Raw genomic sequence first — 19,781 nt, 5'->3', positions numbered from 1 at the left:
GTATCTGATTTATAAAATGAGTCCAATGATCCGGTCAACCAACCAAGATGGCCGCCATTACTAAAAATAGAAGATAGGGATAAAATGTATTATATCTCTGAAACCAAAGCATTTAGAGAAAATCTGACTGAGTAAAATTGTTAATCAGGTCAAGATCTATCTGCCCTGGAATTTTCAGACAAATAGGACAACCAGGAAATTTTGCAGCTTTTGGTTATTATTTGGTTTTCCTTTATTGTTAATTTTTAACAATTTTGTAATCTGACAAAAATATTCTCCTCTGAAACTACTGATACAAATTTACCTGAACTTAGTCGAGCTCATTATTAGTGTATATAGGTTTAATGTGTCCGATGACCCCGCCTGCCAACCAACATTCCCGACATGGCTAAAAATAGAACAGTGGGATAAAATGCAGTTTTTGGCTCATATCACTGAATCTATTTAGCATTTAGAGCAATTTTGACATTGGGTAAACACTTTCATCAAGTTACAGACGGGTCAGACAAGCCGTTTTGGGGTTTCTGCCCCTGCATTAGTAATTTAAAGGAAATTTTGAAGTTTTTTGTTATTGTCTTGAAAATATTATAGATAGAGATAAACTGTAAACGGCAATAATGTTCACCAAGGTAAGATCTGAAAATAAGTCAACATGACCAAAATTGTAAATTGACCCTATAAGGAGTTATTGCCCTTTAAAGTCAAATTTAATCATTTTTCGTAAATTTTTGTAACTTATTACAAAAGTCTTCTCTTGAAACAACTGAGACAAATTCAACCAAAGTTGGCTACTACCAGGCTATGATCTAGTTTTAAAATGTGTCCGATGACCCTGCATGCCAACCAACATGACTCACATGGCTAGAAATAGAACACAGGCTGCAATGCAGTTTTTGACTTATATCTGAAACTAAAGTAAAAGTATAACGGTTGCATTATTTCATGCATCAATTGTAAATAAAAATAGCATGTGGACGACACAGGCTCCTTGGAGCCTCTAGTTTTTTTTTTTATAGTAGCTGTCATCTGGATTGTTCACAGCACATAATTCCTATCCTGATCCTATCTTATGCAATCAAATGAGGATGTATTTTCAAGTAACTGTTACTGATTTATAATAAAATTTCTCTGCATCCTATATTATCCTTGAGGTCAACAATGTTGATGGTTCACAAGGCTGTTGCCAGATTACTTATACAAGCTAAATACAGGCATAAAATCCATGACAGAAATGATAAAATTCTGACGATTTTATTTTCAAAATTAATTTTTCATTGCAAAAAACATTATCGCTGATTCCTTTGTAGGAAACACGCACACCGACTGACACACACAGTTTTTTTGTTGAGTAAACATTGCTTCTTATTGTTTATTGTCTTTCTAACAATAATTATTCATTGCAATTTTAAGATGTGAAGTTTGGGGGTTTTTTTTAATGTGAAATTGAAAAAGATAATGTATTGCTTGTATATATTCAAAACCTAATCTAATATCGAAGTAGTATAGAGAAGATATACAAACTTCATTTATAAATATAAAATATTCTCTTAAAATGGATATTACTTTATGTTTTATCTTCTTACGTCGCAATTTATTGACCCTATGACAGCAGATAACAAATATTTGTGTTGTGAGAATAAGCTTAATCGTGTTACAACATGCATTTTCAATAGAGCAAATAAACAAATAGAAAAGTACTGTAATAAACAAATTACAAAATCTGAAATAAACCACGAGTTGATTTTATATAACATATACCATTAAATTCGTTGATTTGTCCATGTATAATAAGTATCGCAATATACGATGCGAAAATTTAAATTTAAAAGAAAATTGCTATATGATATTGGACTCATTGTCCTATTCAAATTGATAAGGTGATCAAGATCATGGAATGCTAAGCGGTCTTTCACAAAAAGCACAAATAACGCAGTTACCAAAAACAAAAGCACAAATGATGCAGTTACCTAAAACCGAAACAGCTTTAAATGATGCAGTTACCTAAAACCGAAACAGCTTTAAATGGAATAAAGTGTTCTCGTACTGCAAATGACCAAAATAAAAGTAAGCCAGATGCAGGAGACACCAAAGTGGGTGCAAACACGGACATTTAATTAATAATGATACAATACATTACAAAGCACTTTTTTAACATGCAGCTGATTTCAAATAAACAAGTAAACCAGCTAGTAATCAAGATGCAAGAATCACCAGGGACAGGTTCTTAACTGACATTCATACATGAGATTGTTACAATTCAGTGTATGATGCAGACTCAACTACAACATGACTCTGTCATTATGGCATATACATAACAATAAAGCAAAAATAACCATAATATGATAAACTACGTATCTAAGTACAACTTTGAAAAGTATGCAAGGTATCTTCAATTTAACTAAAAGAGCGTTAGAGCTCTCTCGTGACGAAAATAACATGAACTTAACATTTTTAATCTAAAGATAGTGCGCTAACGGATTTACTTTTTTGCGCTTTGTTGATTTTTCACTATTATTTATGTTTCATGAAACGTTACAGTGGATCAACACCAAGGTTTCATTGTACTAGATATTTACTTAGACGGTTGCAAGCCGTTATCTATACGTTTTTAGTCTACCTGTAGCCGTTGCTTTCATAATATTAATAAACCTAATTCCGGAAAAACACATTTTATGCGTTGCTTTCGAATGAACAGTAAAACTTATTACATGATTTAAATTTCATACACTTTGTTTTATTAAAAGTCAACCTATGACAATGCCATTTCTAAATATAAAACATGCACACACCTCAGAACCATATAAGATAATAGTTACCTGTACTGAATGGTTCAGTGACATTACATAATTTTGCTAATTTGAGATTGGCTTTGAATGCACTGTCTTTACGTACAATCGATTAACATTTTCCTCTCTTTAAAAATGTGTTCATATTTAAAATGAAGTTATTTTATAGTTTGAATAAGATTCATGAAGTATGTCTTTACCATACATATATCTTGTGAAGCGTAAATAAAAAGAAGATTACAAAATGACATCTCATGTACATGCATTTGATAAGGTGCAGTTATTTTATAACGCAAGTTTATTGACTTTTACTCTGACTCATACAAATCTATAGAGTAAAGAATTTTGAAAACTAAACAGCTTGATAATAGGTTAATCGATATAGATACAAACAAACATATTACAGCCCCCCAACGTTACTACTAGAAAGATTTAGCATGTACGTACTTGTCAGCAAAAGTGTTATTATACCTTATCCACGAACACAAATCCTTCAAATCTAGAGGAAGTTGAAGGAACTATATAAAAAGAGTTATACATCTGCATTTTTTATTTACTTCCCATCCATATTTTGTTTTGACAAGGCTTCAACGTATAACATTCTAAATAACATACAAACACATCTTACAACTTTTATGGATTTCTATGATAAATTTCTTGGGTTTTTTTTTTGTGTTTTTCTATTCAATCTTAAATGTAAATATGTTTTTTTTTTGTTATCCCTACTTTTATATATGACTTTTGTATTTCCCATCAAGTGTTTCACACTAACATAGACAAAAACATATGTTTGCTTAATATATAAACTGACTGATCCTCTTTTAAAGATATACTTGTATCCTTATTGAAACTATAAAAAAAAGCACATTTGACAGTTCCTGACACATCTGTGTAGTCAAAGGCTTAGAAATCCTATATTATTGGAGACCTTCATATGCTAAGCTGTCAAACATTAGCAAAAGAAAGATATTATTTCCAGAACATTTGCTGTTTTTTCAACATAATATTGTGGTATTCTTGTCTTACATTTTAGGAACAGACTGGCTTATAAATACGGTTGATAAGTAACGTTTTGTCCTTTTCGCATGGTACATGTTTTCTGGCAAATTTAGGTATGTTTTTTTAAACACAAGAGGAGTACCTTTTCTGTCCTTTACAATCGTCAGACTATATGGAACGCGTATGAGGTGGATCATTGGGATATGTGTCCTCTTATAGAAGACTGCGGCAAGTGCACATAGCAGAGGTCATCTGTTCAGTTTGAACATATTTATTTATAGTGGATTGGGAACTTAAATTAATCCCTTTCTTTTTGCGGTGCGAGTGCTCATCTTTGACATAGATATTACATAAAGGTCAACCAAATCATGATGGCATATGCTCAAATGACTTTTATCTTCGTCATTTGGAACCCTTGGTTCAATAGCTTCATCTGCCTTTTATCAAGGAAACCGTCTCGGTCACGGAATAGAATTGAAACGAAAGTAAAATCAACTGGAAGATATGCAGGTTGACACTAGAGAAATAGAAAGGTTACGTATGGAAGGTTGAATTCATATTTTTAAATATCTACGAAAAACACAAACAAAAGTTTTACATATGCTATGTCTTCCTGCAAGTTATAAATGACTTAATATGTTTAACTGATGTTTCTTCGAGACATAGTTTCTCTCTGACAATTGGTGTATAAAAGGCTTTCCTGAACAATTTTCTTTAACAGTTGTATAAAAAAAATGTGTTACATAGTATTTTAATTATTAATAAAAATATTTTCTATCCGGAAAATCTTTAAACCTATTTATAACTTGATGATGTATGTTGTGGGCGAATTTTTACCTGTCACAGGTATGACACATAAAGTAGGTCACACATATTTCAAACGGTAAACATGGTAAGGAATTTAACGGGGCTGATTGAAAAACTTTATTGAACACCGATTGACAGGAATACTTCAGAAAAAATATACACTTGTATGAATTACAGGCTTTCAGGTAAGTGAATTAATTTTGAAATCGATCAAGGTAAATCAACTACGACTATTATATAAAATATGAATGTGTTGTTGTCGTTCTTTGTGTCGATACCCACATCTATACTAAGGAAAGTAGAACAGAAAATGGTCGAAATACAAAAAAAAAATGACATTACATACAACCAGAGTACTTTATTTGACTCGTTTCTGATATAATTGTTAAACCTTTTAAGTTTACTGAACAGGTGAAAATAAGTACATGTAGTTATTGTAAGCTTCCTTTGTATATTTGTTGCGCCACAGGCAACCGATTTATCAATCTGATTTGACACTAAATACACAAGTTTTCATATAATCTAAATTACTTTGAATGTATAAACATCAGATACTAAACGGTGTAAATTATTTATGACTGACCAAAAAATTTACGATACATTATTTATTTATATTAGTGTCTTACAAATATCATATCTATCTTATATGATCTCTTATCTTATAGTTAGGCCTTTCCAAATTTCGTGCTGGCTGCTAAACGAACTCTTGACAATTTTTACATTAACTTTGAAATTATGAACAAAATCCACAATCAGTTTCTATAGTAAATACGTGTATGTATTTGCAAGCTATCCTATACAGCGAGATTTATAGACTAGTTCATATGTTGCATTACCGTACTATTCTTTGGAATACAAATAAGAATTTTCTCGGATGACCCTTAATATTTTCTATAGTTAAAACTTCGTATACTAGACAAGCAATTAAAGTTGTTTAGCAAATTCTTAATGTAATTCAAGTATCTGAATTTTTTATAATTAATTTTTTATGATGATTAGTTTTTAAAACAGAGCCGATCTTCAAAAGAGAGCAATGGTTGTTTATTCTTTATTATTTAGCTTTACAGCTCTTCATATAAACGATGCTACATAGCTGTAATAAACAAGATTACTAATATATACTATATAGATATTATTTGTACCTATGTATTGAGTGAGGAGAATACACATCTGTCAAATGAGGAAAAGTTCATTAAACGAGTTTCTATCCCACAATTACCTTTTTTGACAAGAATTTTATTTTACATTTGTATAAAAATTAAAGGCCTTTCGCATCAACACGTACAACAGTGTGATTTTATAACACATTGCACATTAAACGGAAATATTTCAACGCTCATATTTGTGTATGTATATAATTATACCTACATATGTTATTTTTACGAATATAAATCACATACATTTTATTCAGGACAGAACAAAACCATAAAACCAGTTACAATAAGCATTATTTCACATTTTTTTGGTGGAGGAGTTGGGCTAATAAATATAAAATTATAAATATTAATAAAAAAAATATGAGAAGTATTAACCTGCTATAAAAAGCATATAAACTCAAAATGAAAATGATTTATTCTTGGGAAAAACATAACGACATATTATCTGAGTTTACCACCCTCCCGGTCGTGTGTCAATTTGGATATGTTTCTGTGCAGTGTTTATTGTGCACCCAATGTCCTCATTAAATAATTCAAAATTTTCTGACTATGATAAAGTCATCTATACCTACAAGCTCGAAATCAATGATACCACCGACACAGTTAATATCACATATAATATTGACAATGAGGGACGTCCTCACTTCAACGATTGAGAAATAACCGACTGAGAATGGCGTGAAATTTGTACTCGCCATGAGCAACACAAAGGGTGCAACATGAATATGAATATACGTTTATCTTTGTGGAGCACCTACTCCATCTTTAGCTTTATACTTAGTGTTCATAGTATAATCGTCGTTTTTTGTTTTTCCATGGGTTTTGTTGGTCTCTTCGGCTTATGATGTTTGCTTCTCTAAATGATACATGCAACCTCTTTTATAAGCAAATTCATATTGTTTCCAAATCTGTACTTTGCTGCTGTAATGATTTCAACAGCAGATATTGAATAAAAATGTATCGGTCAACGTTTAAATATTTTTTTGTAAAAATATGAATCAGTTGAAAGATATGCTGGAAGTCCCAGTTCTGTACCATACATTCTTTTCTGGTTACTTTGTTTTCTTCAATAATAAATAAATTCATGTAACAATCACGATTGGTTCGACCTGAAACTGACCTTTAATACGTGACCTTTAACGTATTACACTTTAAATCGTCATTAATAATATATAATACATCAAACGAAAAAGGTGTGTGTGTCAACATTTTTTACGGTCCCATTGAGTTAAAGATTAGGAAAATTTGTGAACAACTATATATATATGATATTGAAGTAAAATATGTAGATTATCTTTTAGTTTAATTATGTAAAAAAAGTTCAGATATTGAAAGCTAAAAAAAAATCAAGTATTGTTAAGTATAAAAGGAACTGGGCTTGTTGAGAAAACACTATGACGCCTCGTTAATAAAAATGAACATAAAGTAGATTTAACCTACAAAACCCATTAGGACTCAGTTGACGTTATAAACTGCGAATATCTATACTCTAACAGAAATTGTCAGACTAAACAACGCTAAAAAGAACGGATTGAACGAAGATTGACTACTGAAATGATTTTTACAAGTTTTCAGCTAGTTCTATTGACGGTCTCTCCGACTTTAGGATTTCAATATAAGTTTAAAATATACGCTGTGTAGAGTTATTTTATAGTCTTCAAAAATATATAAATCATAAAGTTTGTTCATAAAGAATACAGTTTTCGAATGAAGGTTCGGTTTTTAGATTTCTTTTAAAATATAAGATGTTGAATACTATATTTGAGCTATCTACATTATATACTCATGTAAACGAGGTACAGTCTATGTAAATAAATATGTCTGAAATATACTTAATAAAATAAATGTGTTCAAACAAACCACAATATAAATATATCTAATAAAGGTATAAATGCTACATGCATGTATAAACTGGACATGTTTATAGTAAACAACTGTTGGTGCAAAATCAGGGGTAAGCGTGTCTCCATACCTACATAAAAGTCAAATAAAGGGAAATCCAGATTTGGTTATATTTTTTTTCTCATTAATGAATAACAAAATTTTTTTTTGGCACTGTGCACGTGTAATCTATAGTTGAAATGCAGTCAATTTGAGTGTAGAATATGAATGTAATATTTGCCACTGGATGTTAATCAATCCACAATCAATCAATTCTGAAGATGAAATTCACTTCCTTTGAGTTAGGGATTTTGTCACTTCCTTTGAGTGAGGGACTTTGTTGCATGATTGAGATGAAATGATAAACTAAAAAATGTATGATTACTGTATGAATTTCTTATACAGTTTTTGAACAGATGATATTAAGTATTTGAGTTGCGTTTCTTATTGTTAGTTAAAAAATGCATTTTCATTATTTTAACCACAAACTAGTATTTTACGATATTTAAATATAGTTGATATCGGATGACAAGAAACATAAACGGATATTATTCACTATCCCCGGGTGAGGTTGGCTGCATAAATATCCAAACTCTTTTCCCTACCTGTTTCAGTTTTCCATGTTTACTAAATATTTAACCTGCAGCTAATGTGAAGACAATATATGAATTATTAGATTATATTAATTAAACAATATGCTGGGAGTATTATTGTCACAACTTGTTGATTTATCGCAAGGTTCCCTGCAGCTGCTAAATAATAAAAACATATTAATCGCATCAAGTAAAATGTTTTCATACAAGTTGTCAATATCTTTACAAGTGTGTGTGTCCTGTTTTCAGATATGTAAATCTAAAGAAGTACGATGGAATCCGACCCAGTGGCCCTTATTTTAGCCTCTCAGGAGGATGTTTTATCTCATGGACATGTATTGTATGGACTGGTTAAAGCGGGAGAAGATGGAAACTGTGTGGAATCAACGTCACGGATGGTTAATGTTGTTCCAAGAAAGAGGTAACTGAACAAACTAAAAAGAATACAATGAGATATTTATACCAAACTAAAAAGAATACAATGAGATATTTATAACAAACTAAAAAGAATACAATGAGATATTTATAACAAACTAAAAAGAATACAATGAGATATTTATAACAAACAATCTTTCAATTCAGATTAACCACAAACTTTGTACATTACTTTCATAACAATCAGCTTAACCCGTTTGAATACTGCACTATGATATGTGTGTCTTAAGTTTGACAAAAAAACGCCGGTTTTTAACAGCACACAATCTTATCCAAGCGAACTTGTTTTTGGTGATAATACCTTTCTCTCCGTTTATATAAATGTTCATGTCTCCTGTCCGTCAGCCTTTGGTGTGTAACAAAATATCTCTAAAATAGCCTCACTCTACTAACAGTTTCCATGAAAATTGCCAAGCCTAAAACAACGAATCATTCTACTAATAATGTCCATAAAAATTACCAAGCCTAAAACAACGAATCAATACCAATAGTGTCCAGAAAATATACCAAGCCTAAAACTACATATCAAAGGACTACCCAGCAACAAATAAAAAGCAACATGAGACCAATAAATTCCTCACAAAAAAAAACGATTATTAACGAGTGACACAAGTGTAACAAACAGCTACAACAAAAAATAAGGAGAACTAGTATGACAGCTAACTATCCACCATAGACAAAATGACGAGGGTGTAAACAAACTCCAGGCACAACACTGTATCTCCCATATAACGACCAAAGCAACACGGTGAAAATACACACAAACATACATGTACTACACAAAAATATATTCAAAGAAAAAGATTTTCTGCTTTTAGGTAGGGTTGTTGTTTCTTTGACTCTTTGTCTCTTTCCCGTTTCCAATATCTGTTCTATTAACTGCGAAAATTAAAAATGGCGCAAGTATGATTTTTTTTCCGGCAGTTGTTGTTAATCTTGATGACCATCTATTCATTTCTTTTGAAATTTTTAAAATATAAAAAAAAAATTTGCATACAACTAAGGATAACAAACTTGAAATAAATATGTTTTTTCATAAAAAAAAACATTAATCGGAGATGTTCAACATTGTCTTTTACACAGAATTTACTGTATGGATAGCGTAGATGAGCTGATTGAATTCCGAAAAGAATTATTAAAACGTCCCTTGGTACTGCAGCCCATTATACAGGCAGGCAGTGGTATACAACGACTCGATTGTTTCTTTTGTGTCAAGAAAGGTAACTATTGTACAATGTTCAACTTTGATAAAGGTTTATAGAGAAACAAATGATACTTGACAATCTTTGCGCTTAGTGCTTGGGTTCATTGCGAATGAAGGACAAAGAAGCTTAAGTGACATCTTATTCGAACCATATATTAGAGTTGTCTCATTGGTAATCACACCACATCTTATATTTATATAATCTTCTCAGTTAGTTACCTTAATCCAGAGAAAAATACTGAATGCCCCCTACCCCCTTAGTTATGGTAAACTAGTTTCATGAGAAGATAAGCCATGGAACATAACCTTCACTTTTATTTTTATAGAACCATGGGTAGTTATGGTAAACCAGTTTCATGAGAAGATAATGGAACATAACCTTTACTTTTATTTTTATAAAACCATGGGTAGTTATGGTAAATAAAGGCAACAGTAGTATACCGATGTTCAAACTCATAAATCCATGGACAAAAAACAAAATCGGGGTAAAAAACTAAAACTCAGATAAACCAGTTTCATGAGTTTACTTTTATATTTATAGAACCATGGGTAGTGATGGTAAACCAGTTTCATGAGAAGATAATGGAAAAGATCAGTTTGGGTTTGGACATGGCAGCTAAAAGTATGTTCAGAGGAGAGCCAGTGGTCTTGGAGGTGATATACTTTTTAAGATTATGATATTTTGTATGTGTGTTTATAGCTTAGTATTAGTATATGTAGTAGCTTCGACCATGAAATTTAAAGTGACATGCAATTTTATTTTGAATCGAATGCAGATTAATGAATAAGTAGCTGTATAGAAAAATATAACTGTACGTATTTACAATGTAGATGTATTTGCATAGTTGTCTGTTTAACTGGCTGCTCCTAGTTCGTCAAGTGCCATGACCCTTACTTACTATGCTCAAAGATGGGGTACACAGTAGAAATCTAAATACCTTTCTACGCTTTAGAGTATCATAAACTTCTTCTATTTGTATGAAGTCAAACGTTTTTTTACTGTATAATATGAACTATAATGTCTCTTTCAGTTTGCGTTTGGTGATATTTTGAAGAAACATTACTATGGAAACATATCGAAGTATATGTCATCGAAGTTTGCCTACACAGACTGTGAATATGGTGATATTATAATCAGATCTTCTCCTAACAGATCATACGGAAATAAAGTAAGCTAATTGTAATATTATCCTTTTATGAAGATATATCCACCATTTTCTACATTTGAAAATGCCTGTCCCAATTCAGGAAAATGACAGTTCTTGTCCATTCGTTTTTTATGTGTTTTGTCATTTGATTTTGCCATGTGATAATGGACTTTCCGATTTGATTTTCATTTGAGTTCAGTATTTTTGTGATTTTACTTCTAACTAAATTAATCTGTAAACAACCAGTTTGGCTCCCTTTGTGAAATACATAAATATTTAACATATTACTTATATTAAATGATTATGGTACTTTTATATAGTGGTTACTTGTTATGTCCTGTTTGAAGTGTTACTGTGGTTCCTTATGTAATACGATTGACACTGACACCTCATTTACCTTTTTATTAAGGTGGCACAGTTCAAATTCAGTTTTGATGATGTAACTGCTAGCGAAATTAAAGTAAGAACGATTGAAGAGGCAGCTAAAGAAAAAAGATCACCAGTGTTAGAGTTTATACCTCAAAGTAAGTATAAAAAGAAAAGATCCCCAGTGTTAGAGTTTATACCTCAAAGTAAGTATAAAGAAAAAAGATCACCAGTGTTAGAGTTTATACCTCAAAGTAAGTATAAAGAGAAAAGATCACCAGTGTTAGAGTTTATACCTCAAAGTAAGTATAAAGAGAAAAGATCCCCAGTGTTAGAGTTTATACCTCAAAGTAAGTATAAAAAGAAAAGATCCCCGGTGTTAGAGTTTATACCTCAAAGTAAGTATAAAGAGAAAAGATCACCAGTGTTAGAGTTTATACCTCAAAGTAAGTATAAAGAGAAAAGATCACCAGTGTTAGAGTTTATACCTCAAAGTAAGTATAAAGAGAAAAGATCACCAGTGTTAGAGTTTATACCTCAAAGTAAGTATAAAGAGAAAAGATCACCAGTGTTAGAGTTTATACCTCAAAGTAAGTATAAAGAGAAAAGATCACCAGTGTTAGAGTTTATACCTCAAAGTAAGTATAAAGAGAAAAGATCCCCAGTGTTAGAGTTTATACCTCAAAGTAAGTATAAAGAGAAAAGATCCCCAGTGTTAGAGTTTATACCTCAAAGTAAGTATAAAGAGAAAAGATCCCGTGTTAGAGTTTATACCTCAAAGTAAGTATAAAAAGAAAAGATCCCGTGTTAGAGTTTATACCTCAAAGTAAGTATAAAAAGAAAAGATCCCCGGTGTTAGAGTTTATACCTCAAAGTAAGTATAAAGAGAAAAGATCACCAGTGTTAGAGTTTATACCTCAAAGTAAGTATAAAGAGAAAAGATCCCCAGTGTAAGAGTTTATACCTCAAAGTAAGTATAAAGAGAAAAGATCCCCAGTGTTAGAGTTAATACCTCAAAGTAAGTATAAAGAGAAAAGATCCCGTGTTAGAGTTTATACCTCAAAGTAAGTATAAAGAGAAAAGATCACCAGTGTTAGAGTTTATACCTCAAAGTAAGTATAAAGAGAAAAGATCCCGTGTTAGAGTTTATACCTCAAAGTAAGTATAAAGAGAAAAGATCCCCAGTGTTAGAGTTTATACCTCAAAGTAAGTATAAAGAGAAAAGATCCCGTGTTAGAGTTTATACCTCAAAGTAAGTATAAAGAGAAAAGATCCCCAGTGTTAGAGTTTATACCTCAAAGTAAGTATAAAGAGAAAAGATCCCGTGTTAGAGTTTATACCTCAAAGTAAGTATAAAGAGAAAAGATCACCAGTGTTAGAGTTTATACCTCAAAGTAAGTATAAAGAGAAAAGATCACCAGTGTTAGAGTTTATACCTCAAAGTAAGTATAAAGAGAAAAGATCCCCAGTGTTAGAGTTTATACCTCAAAGTAAGTATAAAGAGAAAAGATCCCCAGTGTTAGAGTTTATACCTCAAAGTAAGTATAAAGAGAAAAGATCCCGTGTTAGAGTTTATACCTCAAAGTAAGTATAAAAAGAAAAGATCCCGTGTTAGAGTTTATACCTCAAAGTAAGTATAAAAAGAAAAGATCCCCGGTGTTAGAGTTTATACCTCAAAGTAAGTATAAAGAGAAAAGATCACCAGTGTTAGAGTTTATACCTCAAAGTAAGTATAAAGAGAAAAGATCCCCAGTGTAAGAGTTTATACCTCAAAGTAAGTATAAAGAGAAAAGATCCCCAGTGTTAGAGTTAATACCTCAAAGTAAGTATAAAGAGAAAAGATCCCCAGTGTTAGAGTTTATACCTCAAAGTAAGTATAAAGAAAAAAGATCACCAGTGTTAGAGTTTATACCTCAAAGTAAATATAAAGAGAAAAGATCACCAGTGTTAGAGTTTATACCTCAAAGTAAGTATAAAGAGAAAAGATCCCGTGTTAGAGTTTATACCTCAAAGTAAGTATAAAGAGAAAAGATCCCCAGTGTTAAGAGTTTATACCTCAAAGTAAGTATAAAGAGAAAAGATCCCGTGTTAGAGTTTATACCTCAAAGTAAGTATAAAGAGAAAAGATCACCAGTGTTAGAGTTTATACCTCAAAGTAAGTATAAAGAGAAAAGATCCCCAGTGACAGTGTTAGAGTTTATACCTCAAAGTAAGTATAAAGAGAAAAGATCACATTATCAAATATAAAGTTGTTACATAAATAAACTCATCATATATACAGTATCGGCTTTGAAATGGTGTACACCAGGCGGGCTTAGAAAGATTCACCAGTGGCAATAGAATAAGACAGGTCAAAATAGCAAAAATGAGTACGAAATTGATGACCCAAATTTCCGGAAGTTGTTGCCAAATACATCTAAGGTAATCTACTCCCGTGGAAGACAATTCTTATTGTTTTGAAAACATTTTGTAAAGTTTTGTAAACAGTTTATTTCTATATAAAATCCTTAAATAAGTCAACATTTGTCATTGTGTTTTAGAGACCTCTCTCTCAACTAGTAATCAATATAGTTTAGTACTTTTCCTCAGTACTATCGAAAAATGATTAATTGTTATGGATGCAGAAGTATAAAACATGCACTGGACAGTAGTAATATGGTAGTCTTTTATTTCTGTTTGACGGAATTTAGGTCCTGAGATGTGGATTGGATTTCCTCTCTGAATGTCTTTTTTTTTCACTGTAGTGTCTGATTGATGTATCAATGGTGTACCAACCTCTTTAATTTTTATTATCCATCTTTTCAGGTCAGTTGACAGATATTTTACCAAACTGGGTATTCGATGAAGTTGAAGTAGAAGAATCTATTGTTTCCACTTCGGATTACCATTCAGATTCAAATAATGGCGCAACTGGTGGTATGGTTGTGACCTCACAACCGCGTGAGTATACGAACTCTTGGCAAAAATCAAATAGCAATAAACTTTATGTGTCAGTGGACCTTCATGTGCAAGAAGAAATTGATAGTTATGAACAAGAATGTGTGCAAGATTCTGAAAATGATTATGAAGTAGGACGTATTCGCCATTTTCATCAAGGAAGTGGGAGGTCAGATTCGTCAATGGCGGACAGTGGTTATGGCGACATAACAGTACACAATGAGAGAGCACAATTACATGACAGAAAAAAGCGGACAAAACATAAGTTTCCTCATGATAGAAATAATTATGATAATTATGCATTTGAGGACAATGATTTTGAAGAACCAGAGGTGGATACGATTATTACACGAACTGGGAAGAAAACATTTAGATCTGGTGATATGGAATCTTTGAATGCTCGTATGTTAATGGAAGAAAGTTATATGTGATGAATTGTGCAATATTTTTGCCAGTGCGGCTGCCATAATACTTTCAATGGTCATACATTGATAATTTCGTCTTCATTTATTTAATGTAAATTTTTCATATTTATATATAATGTGAAAGAGAAATCACGAATATATTTTTTTTTTCATTTTAATTTGTACATTGAGCTTCCATGAATTGCAAATCACTCTTAAAAATGTCAGACCATTGAACAGTAAAACATTTACAGATAATGGAATATAAACCATTAACATAAACTTAATTCTCGGGAAATTAGTGTTTGTGCAACAAAACACTAGCTGCATGCACTGCTTCCAATCTACATGTGTATATCACGACCGTCTATTTCCCAATTCCGTTATTAGGAAGATTGATTTGTTTGAGTTCAAAGGGACATAACTGTTCATTTCGAACAAGAGCAAATTAATCTGTGGATAATATTTTTTTCAAATCTTTTTATTTCCTTTGTTAAAGTAAAAACTTAATTTCAATAGTTCTATATTCTCCTTCAATAAAAATAGGTTAAAACGCCTATGCATCACTTTAAAATTATCTTGCTCTGCATCTGCAACAGCCCCGTTAGTCTGGTTCACATGAGTTATTAATTGACAAAGGGGAACAACTTGTTTTAAAATGGTTGATACCAGAATTAGTAATTGGCAAAAAGACTGTACTCAGAGGTTCTTATTGAATGGTTTGACCTTCTCTTTTTATTACTATTTTTTTTTTTTTTTTGTGGCTTTTATTTCATGGTTTGCTCATAATGATTCTATTACAATCAATGTTTCAAAAAAAGGCAGTGAGTGTTTATATATGATCCTTTGGATGAAATCAAATATCAAAAGATAATTATCAGCAGAACTTGGAGGAAAAGATATTAAAAAAAAATAGGAAGAAGGCAATCTAATCAACAAGTCCCTTAGGTGTATCTTAGAGGTATTTTTACTACCATGACAAATAGATCAGGGTGAGTAAATAGAAAAAAAGTCGCTTACATTTCTTTTAAATATGCTTTACATTGCTTATCCATCAATTAATCTTGATGGATATATTCAAAAATATACTTTGAATGATATAAATTCAGGTATTGTAAAAGAATATCCATAATCATGAAGATTTCAATAATCAATTGTTATAGTGTATCATTTCTACAAAATACTTAGCAGACTAAATTGTTTTTGTAATTACAGATTTTAGTATTTGTTCTTTGTATATGACTTTTTCATATAAGCCTACTAAAGAAATAAATGGTTAGAAAACTATTTTACTACGTAAGATTACTAATAATTATCTTTTTAATATCCGTCTGTGTGTCCAGGGGCCTATCAAAAGTGTTAGGGTACATCAGCACAACGTTCTGATTCTGATTTTAAAAAAAGTAAATATTTTAGTTTCTCTTAGTATTTTTATGTTTACTTTCATCCGTTTGCCCCTCTGCTCCAATATGACCAAATAAAGACAATAACTATTTAGATTTTATTTGGAAATACGTGTTTTTATACCTAACTCACTGAGTAATCATAATAACAAACAGTTACTGACTCACTGAGTCAGAATAACAAACTGTTAATAACTCACTGAGTAATCATAATAACAAACTGTTAATCTAACAGATAGAAGAGTTATCATAAAAACTGAATCATTGGTTATGCATGGATGGATAATCTGAATGATTTTTTTCAAAAGGAGATTCAATGAAAAGGTCTGCTTCCAAATTTAATTCCTCAAATCTGTTTCTATGCAATTCTATATGAACGAAGCAAAAAAGACATCTCCTAATCCTTTATCGATATCTAGCAGGTAATTGTTAATCTAGTCCTGAATTATGATGTAAAGTCTCAATATTTAATATTTATGATTTATTTAACATTCCGGGTAGTTTTATCTTTTATTTGCAATAGTTCCCATATATATATTTTATAACCATATAACATAATAACTTGTTATGTGAAAATACATATTTTGTATGTATATACATGTACCTATGCAATAAATAAAATTTGATAAAAACTTGCTGTTTTAGAAGTGATTCTCAAGAAAAATTAACTCGTAAATATGATTCCTAATTGCATCATTTTCGTCCTTTACAATCAGATGACTCTATGACTAAGAAGAGAACATTTGTTTACGTCAAGGAAACGTCAAAAAATAAAATCACTAACGAAACTTAATTGTCACCATATACTCTGTAACTGCAGGTCATATGCTAACTTCTATAGATTTAACTGTTCTGGTTTAATTACACATGTTCTGTACGTCAATTGCTCTATGAAGCTCTAAATCAATCTTAGATTATAGGAACTTTTGAACTCCTTAAATAATGGCTATTAAAGATCTATCACTAGCACACAAAAAATAGCTGTTCAAAAGTCATAAATCGACTGAGAGAAAAGAAATCCGGTTAATAAACTCAACCCGAGGGAAACACATCAACTTTAAGAGGAAAACAATGCAACAAAATAAACACTGAAGTGAAACAAAACAAACATCAATATATGAATAGAAACGAATTATTTGATAACAAATGCCATGTTCCTGACTTTGTACAGGACAGTTTAAGAAAAATGGTGCGTTTAATCTAGTTTTTTGGCTAGGAAAACCTCCCGCTTATTTGGCAATGTAAAAAAAAGATATTGCTTAAATGACAACAATACTTAACAAAAATACAGAACAAACAAAAGCACGAACACATATTACAGAGAACTTATTACAATTACCATGATTATGATGGTATTGAAAAACCGTTTTAAATAAATGATTACTTGGACTATCAATGTTTTACCTATAGAGAATGGAAATTAAATCGACTATACTGACAAATATTCGACTGAAACCATAACAGAAACATAAATAAATACATGAATATGAATGTGTAAATGGTCATTTTTTTAACCTTTCGTTTTTTCTTGTGTGATTTGTCTATAATGCAATTTTTTTTCTTAGTTTTTTATAGTGTTAAAGATTATAATACAATGTTGACTGCTGCACCCCTTTTTTGACAATTTTACCTATTATGTCTTTTTGATTTTTCTCATATTATAGTAAACATAACGGATTTTTTTTGGTAACTGTCATACAAGTAAGCGGTTTAGATAGCTATAAAAATAGCTTTAATCCGACATGAGAAATCGCCTATTCCTAGTCAGGAATATGACAGCTGTTTTGCATTTATTTGATGTGTTTGAGCTTCTGATTTTGCCAATTTTATATGGATTATCGGTTTGGAATTTTCCTTTGAGTTCTGTATTTTTGATATTTACTCTCCATATCTCTTGATATCATATATGACTGTTTCCGGATTCTACATCTTGAATATATACAGTATTGTTAGGCATAAAGTCTCTCTTCCTCATATATTATTGTTTGTTCATTCCATGAATGTTTCTGGATTGTATATCTGAAATAAATACAGAGACTAGTGTTATGCAATTAAATCTGTATAAACATCATGATATTAATGACTGCTTCTGCTTACTTTTTCTAATTATATATCTGAAATTATGGACGAAATAAAACTATTGAATGCATTGCAAAGCTATATAAATTTTCTTATTAGATCAACAATTTATCGGAATCGCAAAAATAAAAAGAATTTAGTACGAAGTGATTTTACAACCGAGAACTTTTGAAATAGAGAATGTCGTTAGTTATTGCAATACTCGTTTCAAGGTTTTACGGATTTACAATGAACTGCAATGGTCTATATCGTATTAACATATTTAACCGAATCCAATATGAATTTGTAAAAGGACACGAGTTGAATAGTTAGAATCTTCCATTCATACCTCGGAATGAGACCCAGAAAAAACTATATACCACGTTGAAAAAAAACCCGTACACAATCCTCAGAAATATGACAACAGCGTGACAAATGTGTCATACCGTATTCACGAACTTTGTATAAGCAAAATACTATCACAAAAAAAAATGTACAAATATCTACCCTCTAAAAGGTTATATGTGTTGTTACATTTTATATTAGCTGGATATGTCCTTATTCTGATAGGTAATCTCAATTACATCTTATATCTTATACATATTGCCTGTGGCTAAATATGTCAGTGATGTACAGGCTGTACATAAAAAAATAACAAGAATGTGTCCCCAGTAAACGGATGCCCCACTCGCACTATAATTTTCTATGTTCAGTCGACCGTGAAATTGGGATCAAAACTCTTATCTGGCATTAAAATTAGAAAGATCCTATCATGAGGAACATATGCACTAAGTTTCAAGTTGATTGGACTTCAACTTCATCAAAAACTGCCTTGACCAAAAACTTTAACCTGAAGCGGGACGAACGGACGTACAGACGGACGGACGGACGAACAGACAGACGGACGGACGAACGGACGTACAGACCAGAAAACATAATGCCCCTGTACAATCGTAGGTGGGGCATAAAAAGTTATGGTGTTTTCTGTCATTGCTGACTAGAACGACAGGTTTCTGGGGTATATATCTGAGTCAATATCCCTTCTAAGCGAGATAAATTGAATACAATCTATGTACATTATCACGTTAATAAATAGCAGACCGAATGTTTCACTCCATCTAGCTGTCATAAAGAAGTATGGACCTAATTATAAAGAGGTCGCTCAGTATTTATTGTGTTTTGTGAACAAATCTTAGTCTCAGGTTTTTTCTATTCTTCTATGGTTAATGGGTTATCATTTTCCCCTGGGTTTTTTTTAGAAGGATACATCTTCATGAGGGACAGAGAAGGCAATGTCACGTTCTACCAGTCCGTAACTAAAAAGGCCACCATTTTGAATTCCGATTTTTTGGGGGGTATGCAATTTTTCACAAAATAAACATGAAAGTCACATTTTGAGGCGCAAAATGTTCGTTTTGTCAACCTTGAAACCATTCTGAAGCGTACGAAAGGTATAAATACAGCTAGAGTTTTATGTTTGACATTATTTATAGTTGCTAAAGACAATGTAACAGTTTCGTGGACTTTTTGATTTATGTCGTTTTACGTCAAAATATTTGTGAAATGGTATTTTGTTTTTAATATGCTGCATTAGAATGGAGAT

The 19,781-nt window shown here is 31.4% G+C and overlaps 1 protein-coding gene across 2 annotated transcripts; it reads left to right on the top strand.

Moving 5' to 3' along the window:
* Positions 1 to 4,619: 4,619 nt before the first annotated feature.
* LOC143065281 (uncharacterized) lies at positions 4,620 to 16,752 on the top strand. 2 transcript variants are annotated; one of them, XM_076238758.1, is made up of 7 exons: positions 4,620 to 4,777; positions 8,473 to 8,644; positions 9,742 to 9,878; positions 10,404 to 10,516; positions 10,894 to 11,031; positions 11,420 to 11,534; positions 14,182 to 16,752. In XM_076238758.1, the coding sequence occupies exons 2-7, from the start codon at positions 8,496 to 8,498 to the stop codon at positions 14,742 to 14,744; spliced, it is 1,215 nt and encodes a 404-aa protein (XP_076094873.1). In that variant the 5' UTR covers positions 4,620 to 4,777; positions 8,473 to 8,495; the 3' UTR covers positions 14,745 to 16,752. The 2 variants fall into 2 exon arrangements, with proteins under 2 accessions (XP_076094873.1, XP_076094874.1); XM_076238759.1 differs by lacking the exon at positions 4,620 to 4,777 and adding an exon at positions 4,890 to 5,003.
* Positions 16,753 to 19,781: the final 3,029 nt, after the last annotated feature.

This window comes from Mytilus galloprovincialis, chromosome 2, assembly GCF_965363235.1.
Source record: "Mytilus galloprovincialis chromosome 2, xbMytGall1.hap1.1, whole genome shotgun sequence".
NCBI lineage: Eukaryota > Metazoa > Mollusca > Bivalvia > Mytilida > Mytilidae > Mytilus > Mytilus galloprovincialis.
This window is presented reverse-complemented; position numbering and strand designations above follow the sequence as displayed.